The following is a 15364-nucleotide window of genomic DNA, read 5'->3' on the forward strand; positions in this document are numbered from 1 at the left end:
TTTTCCAAAATCACAGACGCACGTATATATACATGATTTCATTTCTTTTATTGAGTACAGTCTCTCTAATCGTATGAATATGAATTTATATGTGGAATTAAAATGATTTAAAAGTTGAATTTCTCCAGAAAATATATTAATTATATCAAAAGTTGGGCACCGTTCTTTATTAATTTACATTTTTAAGAACTCCAGAGCACATCCCAGATACCCTAGCTAGTTTGCCAAGAGGTTTACAGCTTTAAATCTCTAATGGTTTCCGAAACTACACCATTAAACGGGAAGAAGAAGAAGAAGAGGTGGATAAGTACGATATTTGAAGCTGTCAAAACACCTGTCAAGTACCTAGCCTGTCTTTATTCCTATAAATGCACCCCACAAAGCAATTGGTCCTCATCAAATGAGCCTGTCCCTTTACCTTTACTCCCTTCTTTTGTCCAAAAATGGCTAGATTTAGGTTCAACGTTAATGATAAGAGAAACACGGGAGCTTCAAGAACTCAACAACAGGAGCAAGAGCAGCAGCAAAAGGAGGGACATCAGCGACAGCTTCAAGCACACAGCGAATGTGACAACAATAAGTGTTGGAGATGCCCTATGCTTCCTCCTGTTCTCGCCTTACCTGCATTTGAAGACAGCAGCAGGTACGAGCTCCATGAGTAAATGAAATGCTAGCTAAGGTGCTTTTTCTTAATTATTTATGTGTAAATCTCAGGTCTGGGAATGGTTTGGTTCGCTATGCGACCAAGTAAAAACCTCTTTTCAATTGTGAAGGAATTAATTGTTGCCATATTCACACACACGTGCATTTTGATCAATAATCAGCCTTTATTTATTCACTAACCCTTTGAATCTAATGCCATGCAGCGAAGATAATAGAGAAGAATTGCAAGAGGTTATGTACAGCTCTCTTCGTCTCTATTGCATGGATGTTCTTCATTTTCTTAATGGTTTCTTTTGGATTATTAATTAAGTCTACATTCAAAGAATGCATTCAATTGTTTTACATGTGTATATGCAGGCAATATATCAATGTTGAAGTTATCCTTTAAATCTCTTAATTAATCTCTACATTAGTACAAATATATATGTTGAAAGTACTCTAATATTCCAAGTCCACAAGTTCATGGGACCTTTTCTCCTGTGAGAATAAGTTAATACGAGTCAGAGTTCCTTTCTACCTTCTCCCCTGATTATTTCTAACATTTCCATGCTTATAAACAGGAAAGGAACCGACTCATTCAACGATATGCTGGCGGGGAGCTGCAATTCCTCATTGACTGGTTATTTCTCTATTTAACTCTCGATCCGTAGTGCTCTCTCTGTGTGTGTGTCTATATATATATATAGACATAGACACGCGCGCGCGCGATATATATATATAGACATAGACACGCGCGCACACACACGATTCCATATTTCATTACCACGTATAATGACCATTTCTAATTATACATTTTGCTTCTTCTGCATGTACTGGATTCTTTATTAAATTGGGATTAAATATTACACCCACAGGTTTGAGGTATGCCTGATATCAATTTACAAAATTCTATTAATATTAGTGAAGACAAATTCAATGTTTTTAGTAGATCCTCTCCTCTTCTCCACTGTATGTTGAAACACGCAACTCTTTTATGTTTGCAGCACATCCATAGAGATCTAGAGGAGTTAAGGCGTGATCTGGATTCTGTCAAAGAGGAACTCTGGTAGATATCCTTCCTGCTCTATGAACCTTCATTAACTCGCATTGCATGTTTAGTTTCTCCCTCTCAGTGGGCTCATGTTAACGTATTTTTTGGATGAGTTATTTTTTCATCAATTTCCACAAAAACTTTAAATGAGACATGAAAAAAGGTTTAAAAAAAAACAGAGGAAAGAGGGGGCTAAATGCCGGTTATGACCTTCCTAACCAGTTCTCACTGAAAGGTTTTTCTTAATTTGCAGGCGAAAACGATCTGGGTAAGGGGAAGTTGGAGGCGATATGGCATGGAGGAGGAGGAGGGATCCTGTCAAATCCGAGTCATATTGTCTGGTGTTTTAGCTGGAAATTAAGCTTGCTAATCTATGTTAGTTTTATGCGTCTTTTTAGTGTCTTAATTAAGTCGTTGCAGTTTGAGTCAGTGCTTCGTCTTCGGACAATGTATGCCATGTTTCTGGTGAAATCTGGCTTCTTAAATAAAGTTTAAGTGCAATTTTCAGTAGAACTCTCTTTTCGGTGCTCTTACTCTGGCGTGTGCCAGATCCAGTTCTGTGCCATGTATGAACTATAGGATGTGGTTCGATAAAAGTGCAGCTTTCAATGATATCTTGCTCTAAAATGCCACAGCCGTTCCATGAAACAAATGATTCTGTTAACAATTTTCCACTTACATGAACGTTGGTATAATAATATTTATATATACTACCACGTATCATCTGTGTGTATAAATCGCTACAAACAACTTTCCTGCTTCTACTCCTATTCTACCAACACCTAATCATATGAGTGTGCGTATGAGTAGCTAGGCCAGGAAAATCGTGTGAATAACTCAAGCAGGAAAACACCCATCCGGGCCAGCGCTAGCTGCCTCCTTCACAAGAAGTTTAACGAGCAATAGCACCCAAATGCAAATGCAAGGTCCAAGATTTTATCTTCCAGCAGTACACGGGCAATAAGAGTACAGATGGGTGAATGAATTAGTATTGAGGCAGCATGGTAAAGGATCTCTGCATTGTTGATGAGGGAGAGAAACCAGGCTCAAATTTTGTGAGGGGTCCGAGAGGCTGAGCAGAAAGTAGGCATAGTAATTAGTGGTGGGAGACTAGGTGCCCTAAAAGGAGTGCTTTGCGATATTTGCAAACTGTCCCCAAAGTTATTGTATAACAAATGATGCAACTGTTAAGCTCGCCTCAGCTAGATGAATGAGAAACATTAGCCACCTTGCATGCAACAACTATCAAAAGAAAAGAAAAGAAAAGAAAAAAACACTCAGGGAACAAAAATAAAGGTAAGGTAAGTCGACTCCTTAACCATGCGCCAAGTTATGTAGCGCCAAAGTGTGTTGACAAACCCTATTGACAACAAAGGTATAGTAAAGTGCTGGTGTAAAGTACATGTAAAATACAATGTTTACACATCTTTTACACTATTACTCTATTAATATATAAACTGAATGCCAGCAAAATATGTTGCTGAATTTGCAAAATAGGTGATCACTTCCTCATATCATTCATTGCGTTCTAGGAGCAGAGCAAAACATAACTCTAGTCATATATTCATCCCATTGTTCTTCCTTTACACCACAACTACCAGATCATAATACCAGCTATTAGCAGATATTAAAAGAAAAATCAAAATCATTGGGCATTCTCAATACACCATAAGGTTTTTTTAAAGCAAAGTCAACAGGAAATAGAGCATTATATGAATCTTTTCTCTCAGGCATTACATGAATGAGTCTGTATATGTTTATGTGTTCTTGAACAAAAACCAAACCTCAATACTGATTGTTATCAAACACCCAAGGTTCGTGCAAGAAGAGTTCCCGGCCATTCATTTGTACTGTTCCTGCAGCTATATCTTCTTCACGTTTCCTAGCAGCTTCAGCTTTTCTAGCTAAGGAATCTGCTTCCTGATAAAAAAAACCAAAAGAAAAAAGACTGATATTTCTTGTCATAATTATAAAAGGAAAAAATAAATAAAGTAGTTTAACATTAGTAGAGCCCTCATCATGTCTCTGAACTTGTTATCAACTTGGTAACAGTTCAAGGAGATGCGATTATGCAAATACCCTCTACTTAACAGCAACTTATTATAATGCCTTGAGAAGGCTCTCAGTTACCTTCACTAGTAACAACCTGCAGACTAAAATTTTTACTTTCGTGATGGTGTCTGATTTGTAACAGATTCATTGCGGCAACAACTATCAAAAAGAAAACACACAACATGGGTACCAAATCTTGCTGCTAACAGTTAAATGCATTACCACAAAATCCCTTTCCCAGTTCTTTATTCCTTCTTGATGATAACTTTGACCCACCAAATCAATATATGGCCGATAGGATAGAAAGGATCAGGAACTCCCATGTATGGCCAATTATATTAAACCCTCAACAAATTACAGATACTTGGATGATAAATGAAATTGGGAACCAAATAAAGAAGTGCGTTACCACTCAGTAACACTGCATTTATTTCGCAAATAGCCTTTAAGTGAATTCATACACAAAAAGCTAACAGAGATTCCCTATTCTAATGCCCAAGACAAAGGCCAAACCGTTCAATATTTCTAGTGTTGCACTGCATTGACATGATACACACACCAAACTCAACGATTCAAGATGAAAGTTTTGGTATATATTAACATATTTACAATCTTCAATATAGCTCAATTATCAGTTACGAATTCCAGGACAATTGGTTTGATAAGGAACGAAACCCTAGAAAAGTAAAGGGCGAAGAAGAAAGTACCTTTTGGCGTTTCCAGAGGAGGAACTGGGCCTGTGTTATTGGTTGAGACCTTGGCATCTCGTTTGCTTGCTTCTCTTCTGCGCCTCCCATTTTCTTTTATTTTTTTCTTCTCCTTGCTTTCAATCTTAACCTTGTTCCCTCTTCTTTCGACGGAGACGACAATCTATTTATTTACTTATTTTTTCCCGTCAAGCGATATGTCGTTTCGCTTCTCTTTTCTTCCCTTTTGTCACACACACACACCATCTTTCTCACTGCCCTTTTCAGCTTTCAAAAAATAAATCAAATTGAAAAACAATATCAAATGAACCAAAGGGCTAGGTTTTAAGAGGATCGAAAAATGTTGAGATTAAATTGTTGTTTTTAAGATATTTTTTTTCATTTTCACATGTACATAATTTTAAACATTATTTCAAGATTTATTGAACATCAATTTGACAAAATCAAACTATATATAATTGTGATTAAAAATAATAATAAAAAATAGAAGACTCAACTTTAACACAAAAAATAATACCTTATTACTATTTATCACAAAAAAACTTCAATTTAATCCTTGAAGTTAAGGTTTCTCTATCATTTGACCCCCTAGTATTTTAGCAATTAATATTTTGATATAGCCTGTTTTATTACCCTAATTTTTTTAAAAAAATTCAAAAAATAAATAAAAATCTAAAAACATATTTGGATGCATTTGCATCATTTTGAAATTTTCAATGAATTTTTTAAAAAATAAAAAATGTACTTTCAACGTATTCGGTTTTTAACATATATATTTTAAAATTACTAATTAATTTTATTGAGTTAATATTAATATTGTTTTTAAAAATATTAAAATATTAAAAAAATATTTGAATATAAAAACCAAAAATATAAAAAAAATAAATGACCAAGGTTTTTTCTTAGTTGCTTCGGACTAAGCAATTAAAAGAAAAAAAATATTTCGTCTATAAATATACGGTTGTTCTAAAACAAAAGCAGAAAATTTCGACGAGGGAGGAGGGATTTTAAGGGAGTATTAGTTCGAACAAATATCACTCATATACCAAAATATTCTCTCACCTATCAGCTCACATGCACCCATACAATACCCAAAAAAACAAAAGAAAGATCCTAGACCCATTAATAAAAGAAGACCAGTCATTAGCCGTACGAAACACCACCTCTAGCCACCAACCAAGGTGCACTACCCCGTCTCCACCAATTTTCCCTACCACAATAGATCACCCACTAGCTGCGGTAGCACGGGCTCTTGTAGCAGGAGCACCATCTCCTCGCCTCTACCATTTCTTTTAGACCAAAACCTAGCTACCAACACCAAAGAAATCCTCCTCTATCTCTATTGTGACCATCACCCACATAGCAACACTGACCATCTAGGCATCCACCATCAACGTTCCCACCTGCTCTCCTTCAACCCCGCCATTCGGCCACCATCATCAACCTAATGTCGATTCCCTTTTCTCCACCACACAAAATCGCTACTCCCCCACCAAAACCAAAGAACGACCACCTCAGCCGAGAGTCCAATCTCCTCCCCACAAACATACCTAAAAACTGAACTGTTGTCCTTTCCTCTCGCCAAAATACTAGCATATCTCATCAGAGTCCAACCTCTTCGATTAGCCACCAGGAGTCCTCAGATCAGCGACCACAATGCCAGCCTCTCTCCAACTTAACAGATCCGCTAGCTCCTCCACAAAGTAAAAACAACAAACTCCTTAGCTAAATAACCCTCGCTCATCATCTTCTCCACCCTCTCACTATGGCAGCAGCACCAGCGACTCACAAAGAAGAAAAGAGAAACATATTCATTTATAAGAATAATAAATAAACCATTTTTTATGTAATTTTGAACTACTGTAGGTGACGATGAGAGTCACCCGATCCACCCTGTTTCCAGTTTAACACACGCCGTCCCTGTTCCTATACCTCCAACAATCTCTAGACTTGATTCTAGTTATTCCTGGACACATTTGAATTGATATGTATTTTTAATTTGATAATTTATGTTGATTTGAGTGTGATTATTAAATCAACTTTATTTTTCAACAATTAAAACACACATAACTTTTTAGCGATTTATATATTTAAAATAATGAGTTATTTTTATTTTATATGTAACGTTAAAAAACGACCTGCTACGTTACGATATTCATTCCATCGTGATATTAATTATGGTATCCTTCAAGAGGGGGCAGACAAAACGGATTTGTGAGTTAAGAGTTGTAAGGAGCAGCCTGACAGAGAACCTGTTTAACAGCAAGCCAAGATTGAAACTACAACAAGAGAGAACCTGTCCCTAACGCATCCTAATCCGATACGACACTGACGTTTTGCAATGACGTCACTCTCACGTGGAGCCTACCCTCTTGAGATGGAGAAAAAAAACTTATTCCAGTGAGCGTTGACGAGAAATCAGAACCGTAGACTATAGTTGGAGCATCGTATCGTGGTTCTGTCGACGGAGCAAAACCTCTTAGACTTTTCCCACGCATGTGTTCCGGTGGTGGTTCTGTAAATGAATGTAGTCCACATTTCAACCATGAAACAAGAGCCACAAGCAAAACAAACTTCGTGAATGAATATGTATCGTTCAGAGTGCAATTACTAACACCTGTCTTTGACTATAAATTCCAGAGTTTATCTGTTTCTTTTTTAACAAAATATCAAAATCTTAACACAAAGTTTTTTTAATTTATTTTGTAGATTATATCAGTTTTGATGGCCTGAGAAGCCATAATCTTGTATTAGATTTTATCGGTAGCCCAACAGAGAGGGTGTGTGTGTCTATATAAAACGGACTTTCCTTTTAATATATATATATATATATATATATATATAACGGACTTTTCTTTTAAATCTCTTTGCCTAACATTACTTTTGGTTCACCTTCATTTCAGCAGAAGAATAAGTAAATACTAAGTTGGACATAAGAACATTCATTGCACCTGGACGGTTTTTGGGTTTGTCTTGCTTTTTAGGTTACAGACACATTAGGTTTTAACTCCTTATTTAATTATAAAGACCACCAAGTTTGGCGCACGTTATGGGAAGGTGCTTACTGTTTATAGGTATTCCTTACTTTATATACTTGTAAAATTTTCTTCTTGTATAGAATTACATTGGCCTTTTCTTCTTTTTGATTTTTATTTGCAGAAAATGGTGAGGGCTAGCTCGGGTGGGGCGTCTTCTTTTTTTGACAGGGGATAGAAGATCTTTTCGAGTGTGAGAGGTTAATCTTATTGCTCCACTATCAACGGTTTTCATTACAAGGTAAGTGAATGAGGTGGTGAGATACGATGACTTTTTTCCTGAGCCCCTCCTTCTAAAAAGACATGCATTTTGAAAGATGCTCTCCTGTTTCAAATCAAAGAAAAGATAAAAGGACCTTCTGAATTCTGGGTTTTGCTTCTCATCCTCATATATAGTATAGCATGGTATTGTTTTTGTGCCTAAACATTGAAAAAAAACAGTGAAAGTCTGAAAGTTTTAGATTCTTATCATGTTTGCTTGCTGTGACAATTCTATTTAACAATGTAGGATGAGTATAGTGATGTGCTATCATTTGGGTATTGGATCAAGATTAGTTAGCTAATTAAATCAACGCTTTTGACGTGCTTTGGTAGATACAGTCAAGTTTGCTTTTAGGGTTTTCAGAAAGCCCAAAAATTGATAAATATTGAGCTTTATGATCACGTATATAGTACTTCTTCATTAAATATAGCTCTGTTTTATTTTTATTTTATTTTTCTTGGTTGGGGAGGGGCCTTAGCTTTTAACCTTGAATGCTGGACGTTTTCATTAAATGCCCTTTCTTCCACAAAATAATCATGAAAGACGTTGGGACCATGGCTGTAGATAATTTTATTTGTTGTTTTTCTGGTCTATAAGAGCAATGGGAATCAATAACTCGGTCAGAAATGAAAGTTCAAAGCTTTAAAAGAAAATGTTCTATTTTTCTAGTTAATAATGACTGGTTGTGGTTGGAGAGGAGTTGCGTTTTTAGCACTTCCACTTTTCTGATACCATATTCTTCAGCAACAAGACATTAAAGCTCTATCTATATGCTATTAGTTTCTTAGCTGCTGCCAGCCATGCTCCTAAGACAGTTTTTGGCAATGCGTTTAGACTCTTGTTTTTTAAGTGTATTTGATTTGTAAAATGATTAATTGGATGCTTTTTAGTTTTTTTTGAATAATTTTAATATGTCTGCATCAGAACATAAAAAACAATAATTAAAAAGCATCGAATTAATGGTTTTTTAATCCAAACAAAGCATTACCAAATACACAGTAAGTCAAAACCTTTTCAAATTGCGTAGTTTTACTTCGAAAGCACCACAATTATGGAGGCGTTGAAGAGCTTATATCACTAAGTGTTGAATAATCCATGTCTAGTTCGGTCATAAATAAAAAATTACTGTCCACTTTGCTGAGTATCATGTATGTGACATGCATGAGATCCAGATTTATTCCTTATTGCTAATAAATAATAATTCCCTGTCTCTCTCTCTTAATTAGGAAGTTTGGCTAGTGATCCTAAAACTTATATAAGCAGGTGCTTTTACGCTAACATTCATGTTCAGTAAGGCTTAGCATTCCCCTGCGCTGGATGTCCTAGCTTTCTCTCTCCCTACTGGCTTCCGTTGTCGTGGTTAGCTTCAACTTATTGTCCACTGACTAAAGTTTCAATTTATTGGTTTGTGCTAAGCTTTTCTTTGGAAGACTGTACTGAAAATGCATGATGTTCTGTTCGTAGATTTCAGAGTTTGTACTTGCATGGGCTTATTGTACATGTTAATAGAATATTACATCAATGGAAAGACTGAAAAGCAACATTTACCTTGGCTTGATTCAGTAGTTCAAGCATTTGCTTCATATTCTTTCTGCAAAGTTAAGATCAGCATCGCCTTCTTTATGATGATGATTATCTTATAAACTGTCCTGCATTACAGGTAACTGTCTATGTCTTCCGCTGTTCATTCAACTGAAGAATACGATATGGATATAAGAAGCCTGTCATCCTCTCACCGTCATCCTCAAGACGCGCCTTATGTTCACAAGGTTGGACTCCCCCCTAAGCAAAACCTCTTCAAGGAGTTCAAAGCCACTGTGAAAGAGACATTCTTTGCAGATGATCCTCTACGTTCCTTCAAGGACCAACCAAGGTCTAAAAAGTTCATCCTAGGTCTCCAAGCTATCTTCCCTATTCTTGAATGGGGAAGAAGTTACAGTTTTGCAAAATTTAGAGGTGACCTCATTGCTGGGCTGACAATTGCTAGTCTTTGCATTCCCCAGGTAGATTATCTGCTTACAAGATGCATAAGAAACAGAAATATTATGTATTCACGACTTTGCACTGTTTCTAATAGTTTACATTTTGGGAAAAAAATAAATAAATAGGATATTGGGTATGCAAAGCTTGCAAATTTGGATCCTCAGTACGGATTGTGTAAGTTTTCCTTATTCATGCACATCTTGCTGCCTTTGGCTTGTTCTTGAATTTGATGGAGTGATTTCTGTTGTTTCTGTTTGAAATATTTTTCAGACTCCAGCTTTGTTCCACCTTTGATATACGCCTTCATGGGTAGTTCAAGAGACATCGCAATAGGACCAGTGGCGGTGGTGTCTCTCTTGCTGGGGACTCTGCTTCAGAGTGAAATTGCTGATCCTGTAGCCAATGCAGCAGAATATCGGCGGCTGGCATTTACAGCTACATTTTTTGCTGGAATCACCCAAGTAACCCTTGGGTTTTTGAGGTAAATGTGAAAAGGAAATTAAACATGCAGCAATTTCATAGTCATCATGTTCATATTTCAGATTTTCTCTATCAATCACTTCTTTCTGTTAACATCATACCGGTTTGGGCCAATTTATCAGGTTGGGGTTCCTAATCGACTTTCTATCCCATGCTGCTATTGTTGGTTTCATGGGTGGAGCTGCCATCACAATTGCCCTCCAACAGCTTAAGGGTTTTCTTGGAATAAAAAAATTTACTAAGAAAACTGATATTGTTTCTGTAATGCACTCAGTATTTGCCTCAGCTCATCATGGAGTAAGTTCTCTCTGCCTCGCTCTCTTTGACTTGTAGCTTTGGCTTATTCATACCATTAAAATGTGATAAACAAACTGTCATATCTTTGGTCACTGATTTGTGTACAACAAATATTTTGCAGTGGAACTGGCAAACTATTGTTATGGGTGTGAGCCTTTTATCTTTCCTCCTTTTTGCCAAGTACATTGTAAGTCCCATCAAAATCTAATTTTGCTAATGCTTATGTAATGTATTACCTTCTTGCAAAGTTTCTCTAAATCTCACCGTTATTTGAGCAACAGGGAAAGAAGAACAAGAAATTATTCTGGGTGCCAGCAATTGGCCCATTGATATCTGTTATTCTGTCAACTTTTTTTGTGTTTATAACCCGTGTAGATAAGGACGGAGTTGAAATTGTAAGCATTTCTTATTCTTTTCTTTATATATATTGTGATTGCTTCTATTATTACAAGAAATGAATCGAATTATGGTTGGAACATGTAGTGATAGCTGCAATAGCTATGGAATTAATATTAATGGTTCTGATTTCTGAAGGTGAAACACATAGAGAAAGGAATAAATCCATCCTCTGTGAATCAAATATATTTCAGCGGTGACAATTTGCTAAAAGGTGTTAGGATTGGTATTGTGGCTGCGATGATTGCTTTGACGGTGAGACAACTTTGCAAACCATTGTCTATTTGTCCTCTTAAACTCATATGAATATTTTAGGGACGTTTTATTTGGTCACCAATCAACTAACAGAATTCTTATTCCTTAATTTTATCTTGGAACGGGATTTTCAGGAAGCCATAGCAATTGGAAGAACATTTGCCGCCATGAAGGACTATCAGCTGGATGGAAACAAAGAAATGGTAGCACTAGGAACTATGAATATTGTTGGTTCAATGACTTCTTGCTATGTGGCAACAGGTTAGACAGATGCACGTATGAATATTAGTAGTATCTTACATTTTAATAATGATAACAAAGTGAGTCACCTGTTGTGGATGCTTAATCATGTGGCAAAAATCAACTGTAGGAATTTCAACTTTCCGAGAAGCCATAAATCCATTCACTTAATGAAAAAGTAAACTAAACTTTCCAATCATACAGCTACTTGCAGTCTTTGAAGACTGAGAATAGATGCATAGAATGGCATCCAAGCAAATGTTCACTACTGGATGGTTTTTATCTTCCCTATGGGCTGAGTTTTGTCATGGAAACTCCTTGGGGCTAACACGGGGAGGTTCATGTGATTATTGAAATTCTTAATAGTCATTTGATTATTATTTTTTTTTCTTGCTTGAAGGTTCATTTTCTCGATCAGCTGTGAATTTCATGTCTGGCTGCCAAACTGCTGTCTCCAACATTGTTATGTCGATTGTTGTATTTTTGACCTTGCAATTTATCACACCTCTTTTCAAGTACACCCCAAATGCTGTACTCTCAGCCATCATTATATCAGCTGTGATCGGCCTAGTTGATTTTGATGCAGCATATTTGATATGGAAGATTGATAAATTTGATTTTGTTGCTTGCATGGGAGCATTCTTTGGTGTTGTTTTTGTCTCTGTTGAGATTGGCCTCTTGATTGCGGTAAGAATCATGACTCCTAGTACTGGTTAGATCCCCTACGTCACTACATGTGATTATCAGGATTGATTAAATCGTGTTTTAATTGTGTCATGGAAGGTGTCGATATCCTTTTTCAAACTTCTCTTACAAGTTACCAGGCCCCGAACTGCAATCCTGGGAAATCTACCTAGAACAGCTGTATACAGAAACATTCTTCAATATCCTGAAGCAACTAAGGTTCCTGGTGTTTTGATTGTGAGAGTTGATTCTGCAATCTACTTTTCTAACTCCAATTACATTAAAGAAAGGTAAAGCCATTGTTTTTTGGCCTTTCAGCTATGCAATTCATGTGATATTCTATATTGTTTTGGTGGAGAAAGACAATCTACAACTTCAACTATAGGCGGTTCTTTTTTCCTATCTCATGCTTCTAATAAAGGACCTTTCGCTTTGAGGTTTTGGCTTTAACTAATGAAAGAACACAGCTGTAGCAGGCGGAAGACTTGTTTTGATTGGAAAGGCTATATGAATACAGTTGGAACCATAGGGCAATGTTTATTTTCTCGTTGAGTAATTATGATGAATAAAGTCAGTAACGTTACAGTCTGGTCCCACTGTTTTCTTTGCTTGCGGGAGGTTTTGAAGCTTTAAACTTGTTAAATTTGTGTTTGAAGCCCTATGATTGCAGTGTTCACAAGAACCGATATGTAAAAGGAGCTTAAGAAATAAATGCATGTGATTTTATTATTTAGAGTTTCGCAAAATGTTGATGTTTCTAGTAGCTTTTGGCGAGGCTAAAAAAAAATAAAAATTCTTGCAGGATATTGAGATGGTTGATAGATGAGGAAGAGTTGGTAAACAAATCCGGCCAACCAAAAATCCAGTTCTTGATAGTGGAGATGTCACGTAATCAGGCTACTCTCTACTGGATCTTCATTGTTCTCTACAAACTAACTTACTAACATGCTGTTTCAAAACTCGTTTATGATCCTTTTGCTTTTGGTGCAGCCGTTACCGACATCGACACCAGTGGCATCCATGCCTTGGAAGAGTTATACAGAAGTCTCCAGAAAAGAGAGATTCAGGTAAACTCCTGTGCATCAATACTGCCACCTAGAATGCTATGAAATCTAACCCTAACTTACTTACAGCTGCTACATTACAGCATCATATAAATCTCAAGCAAAACACAAACACATACCATTTAGGATAATGTGTGTGTGTGTATATATATATATCTATATATATATATGTATATATGCGCGCACGCCCTCTGATATTAGGAAAAGTGCCTTACCAGAAGCTCCTTGTGTTCTTGCACAGCTTATCCTAGCAAATCCTGGCCCAGTCGTGATTGATAAGCTCCACGCCTCTGATTTTGCACAGCTTATTGGAGAGGACAAGATCTTCCTTACGGTTGCTAATGCTGTGGCAGCATGTTCTCCAAAATTAATGGTGGAACAAGTTTGAGATGAGGTTTTTCTGTCTGAGAAAATGAGATTTCACTGCCTACGGTGTGGCATTAGAATGGGAGGGGGGAGGGGGGAGGGAGCTCATGTTGTGGGCCATTATAAGGGTGGTTTGTCTAGTGGGTTGTCGTCAGTGACTGCTACGTACCTTCTCCCCCAATCACCATAAAGCAGGAAAGGCGCATTATGATATGCTCTCCCAATAAGGGATAAGGTTCAAGGAGGGAAGGCAAAAAGGAGAAGAAAACGTGGGGAGAGCATGATAAGGATCTGTTCTCTCTCTCTTTTCTTTTCTTTCCATTTCCCCCCCACTTTTCATGTATCTCTATCCTATAAATCTCTTTAATTTTGCTCTTCATTTCCTTGCGCCCCTCTATCATCTCCGTTACATGGTGGAAAAAAGTATATAGACATGACTCCCTGTTAAAGCTTCTGTGTTGTGATGCTCAAGCCAACAAAAGCATAAAACAAAGAGGAAATAAAAAAATAAAATAAAAATGGGCATGCTCATTGTTGCGATTAAGTTGGTCAAGCCGAGGGAGGTATATAATTGCCACCAGCAACAGAAGAAAGAAAGTACGCATAGAATTGGTGGATTTTTATAGAAAATACTAAAAGAGAAAGATGCTGTTCATGCAATTACAAATCAACATGGATTTAATTGTGATTTTTTTTCATTTTCTTTGCAATTGAATTTTTGTATGGCTAAATTAATAGCAGGTTGTTTTTCATTTATTGAAAAATAATAAGATTTAAATTTAGAGGTTTTTCATTTATTGAAAAATAATAAGATTTAAATTTAGAGGATCAAAGTGAAAAATAAAAAAAAATTAATTGAAAGTTTTCAATTTGATGTACAAAACTTTAATCCTACTTTTCATTTGATACAATAATAGTTCTTTAGATTTTTTAAATTTACTTTTGAGCAACACTTTGATTATTTTACTTAATTTTTTAAATCTTATTTGGTGGCTTTCTAGGGTAAAAAATTGAGGTCATTTGGATTTCTAAAACTCCAGGTATTGGCCAAACACTGAACAGTGCTCGGGCTAAATGATAGATTCAAACTTTTTTGTTATTGCTATAATTTGAACTTGAAAATGACCTTTTTAAATCTTGGGCTTCCTATGAAAGTGTTAGGTCTCTGTCTTACTTTTCCATCTATATAAAAATAGATCTAAATCCGAGATCTACAGTTTCAAATATGACTCAATTACCAAACAGTGTTCCGGTTTGGACTGCACCGGCATCTATTTTCTAAGTTTGATCATCTCTTTGTCTTTTCAATTTCAGTTCTTAAATTCATCAATTAATCCTTTCATTTATGTGATAGACTTACATTTAAAATGAACATTTACTACAAATTAAAAGTATCTTATATTATTAGATATGTTATTATAAAATATGTTTTAGTTAAGGAGTTATTGATACTTTAAGTGCAAAATAATGATATAAAATCTTGATAAAAATACATTTTTAAGTACTAATCACACCTCCCCAATCAGCTTATTACTAGTCCCTAGTAATCAAAGTGTTAAAATAGAAAAACAATTTGTAAATTCTACAAAGTTAGGTATTCATCATTCAACTTCTATTAATCTATCTAGATAAATAAACTCTCATTAAATTTATATATATGCTCAATACCTCTTAAACAAGATATTGATAAATCTTTTTTTTGTGCTTAATATATCAACACATAGTTTTGGGTCTTTACTTGGAAGAAAACAAAATTCTTATTCTAATGTTTAAGGTTAACTTTCTTGAGTTGGGATTTTTTTTGTTTTGTTTTCTTTAAATATATATAGATGTAACTTAAAACACAATGC

The 15364-nt window shown here is 35.9% G+C and overlaps 3 protein-coding genes across 5 annotated transcripts; 2 read left to right on the top strand and 1 right to left on the bottom strand.

The window, feature by feature from the left end:
• Nucleotides 1-283: 283 nt before the first annotated feature.
• LOC105112225 (uncharacterized) lies at nt 284-2253 on the top strand. The gene is made up of 6 exons (XM_011007843.1): nt 284-643; nt 867-894; nt 1224-1282; nt 1518-1524; nt 1647-1708; nt 1947-2253. Exons 1-6 carry the CDS (start codon nt 444-446, stop codon nt 1963-1965), a joined length of 375 nt encoding a protein of 124 aa, XP_011006145.1. The 5' UTR covers nt 284-443; the 3' UTR covers nt 1966-2253.
• Nucleotides 2254-3229: 976 nt separating this feature from the next.
• On the bottom strand, nt 3230-4613 carry LOC105112226 (zinc finger CCCH domain-containing protein 15 homolog). The gene is made up of 2 exons (XM_011007844.1): nt 4453-4613; nt 3230-3613 (listed from the first exon to the last, which is right to left on the bottom strand). The coding sequence occupies exons 1-2, from the start codon at nt 4540-4542 to the stop codon at nt 3479-3481; spliced, it is 225 nt and encodes a 74-aa protein (XP_011006146.1). The 5' UTR covers nt 4543-4613; the 3' UTR covers nt 3230-3478.
• A 2821-nt stretch (nt 4614-7434) lies between these two features.
• On the top strand, nt 7435-13946 carry LOC105112227 (sulfate transporter 1.2-like). 3 transcript variants are annotated; one of them, XM_011007848.1, is made up of 15 exons: nt 7435-7509; nt 7612-7728; nt 9410-9752; nt 9858-9906; nt 10003-10213; nt 10335-10509; nt 10631-10696; nt 10791-10904; nt 11044-11160; nt 11295-11421; nt 11801-12087; nt 12184-12374; nt 12887-12972; nt 13075-13151; nt 13390-13946. In XM_011007848.1, the coding sequence occupies exons 3-15, from the start codon at nt 9420-9422 to the stop codon at nt 13534-13536; spliced, it is 1980 nt and encodes a 659-aa protein (XP_011006150.1). In that variant the 5' UTR covers nt 7435-7509; nt 7612-7728; nt 9410-9419; the 3' UTR covers nt 13537-13946. The 3 variants fall into 3 exon arrangements, with proteins under 3 accessions (XP_011006150.1, XP_011006149.1, XP_011006147.1); XM_011007847.1 differs by having other exon boundaries at nt 7474-7526; nt 7612-7734; nt 9411-9752; XM_011007845.1 differs by having other exon boundaries at nt 7474-7526.
• Nucleotides 13947-15364: the final 1418 nt, after the last annotated feature.

Source organism: Populus euphratica, unplaced genomic scaffold (genome assembly GCF_000495115.2).
Source record: "Populus euphratica unplaced genomic scaffold, PopEup_1.0 scaffold326.1, whole genome shotgun sequence".
In the NCBI taxonomy this organism is placed as follows: Eukaryota; Viridiplantae; Streptophyta; class Magnoliopsida; order Malpighiales; family Salicaceae; genus Populus; species Populus euphratica.

Bases quoted from the DNA above. Each gene is read 5' to 3' on its own strand.
- LOC105112225 (XM_011007843.1), top strand. From the start codon at position 444: ATGGCTAGATTTAGGTTCAACGTTAATGATAAGAGAAACACGGGAGCT. The intron at 644-866 runs GTACGAGCTCCA...AATGCCATGCAG, and splicing joins GCATTTGAAGACAGCAGCAG to CGAAGATAATAGAGAAGAAT. The intron at 895-1,223 runs GTTATGTACAGC...GCTTATAAACAG, and splicing joins ATAGAGAAGAATTGCAAGAG to GAAAGGAACCGACTCATTCA.
- LOC105112226 (XM_011007844.1), bottom strand. From the start codon at position 4,542: ATGGGAGGCGCAGAAGAGAAGCAAGCAAACGAGATGCCAAGGTCTCAA. The intron at 3,614-4,452 runs GTACTTTCTTCT...TTTTTTTATCAG, and splicing joins TCCTCTGGAAACGCCAAAAG to GAAGCAGATTCCTTAGCTAG.
- LOC105112227 (XM_011007848.1), top strand. From the start codon at position 9,420: ATGTCTTCCGCTGTTCATTCAACTGAAGAATACGATATGGATATAAGA. The intron at 10,214-10,334 runs GTAAATGTGAAA...CCAATTTATCAG, and splicing joins GTAACCCTTGGGTTTTTGAG to GTTGGGGTTCCTAATCGACT. The intron at 10,510-10,630 runs GTAAGTTCTCTC...AATATTTTGCAG, and splicing joins TTGCCTCAGCTCATCATGGA to TGGAACTGGCAAACTATTGT.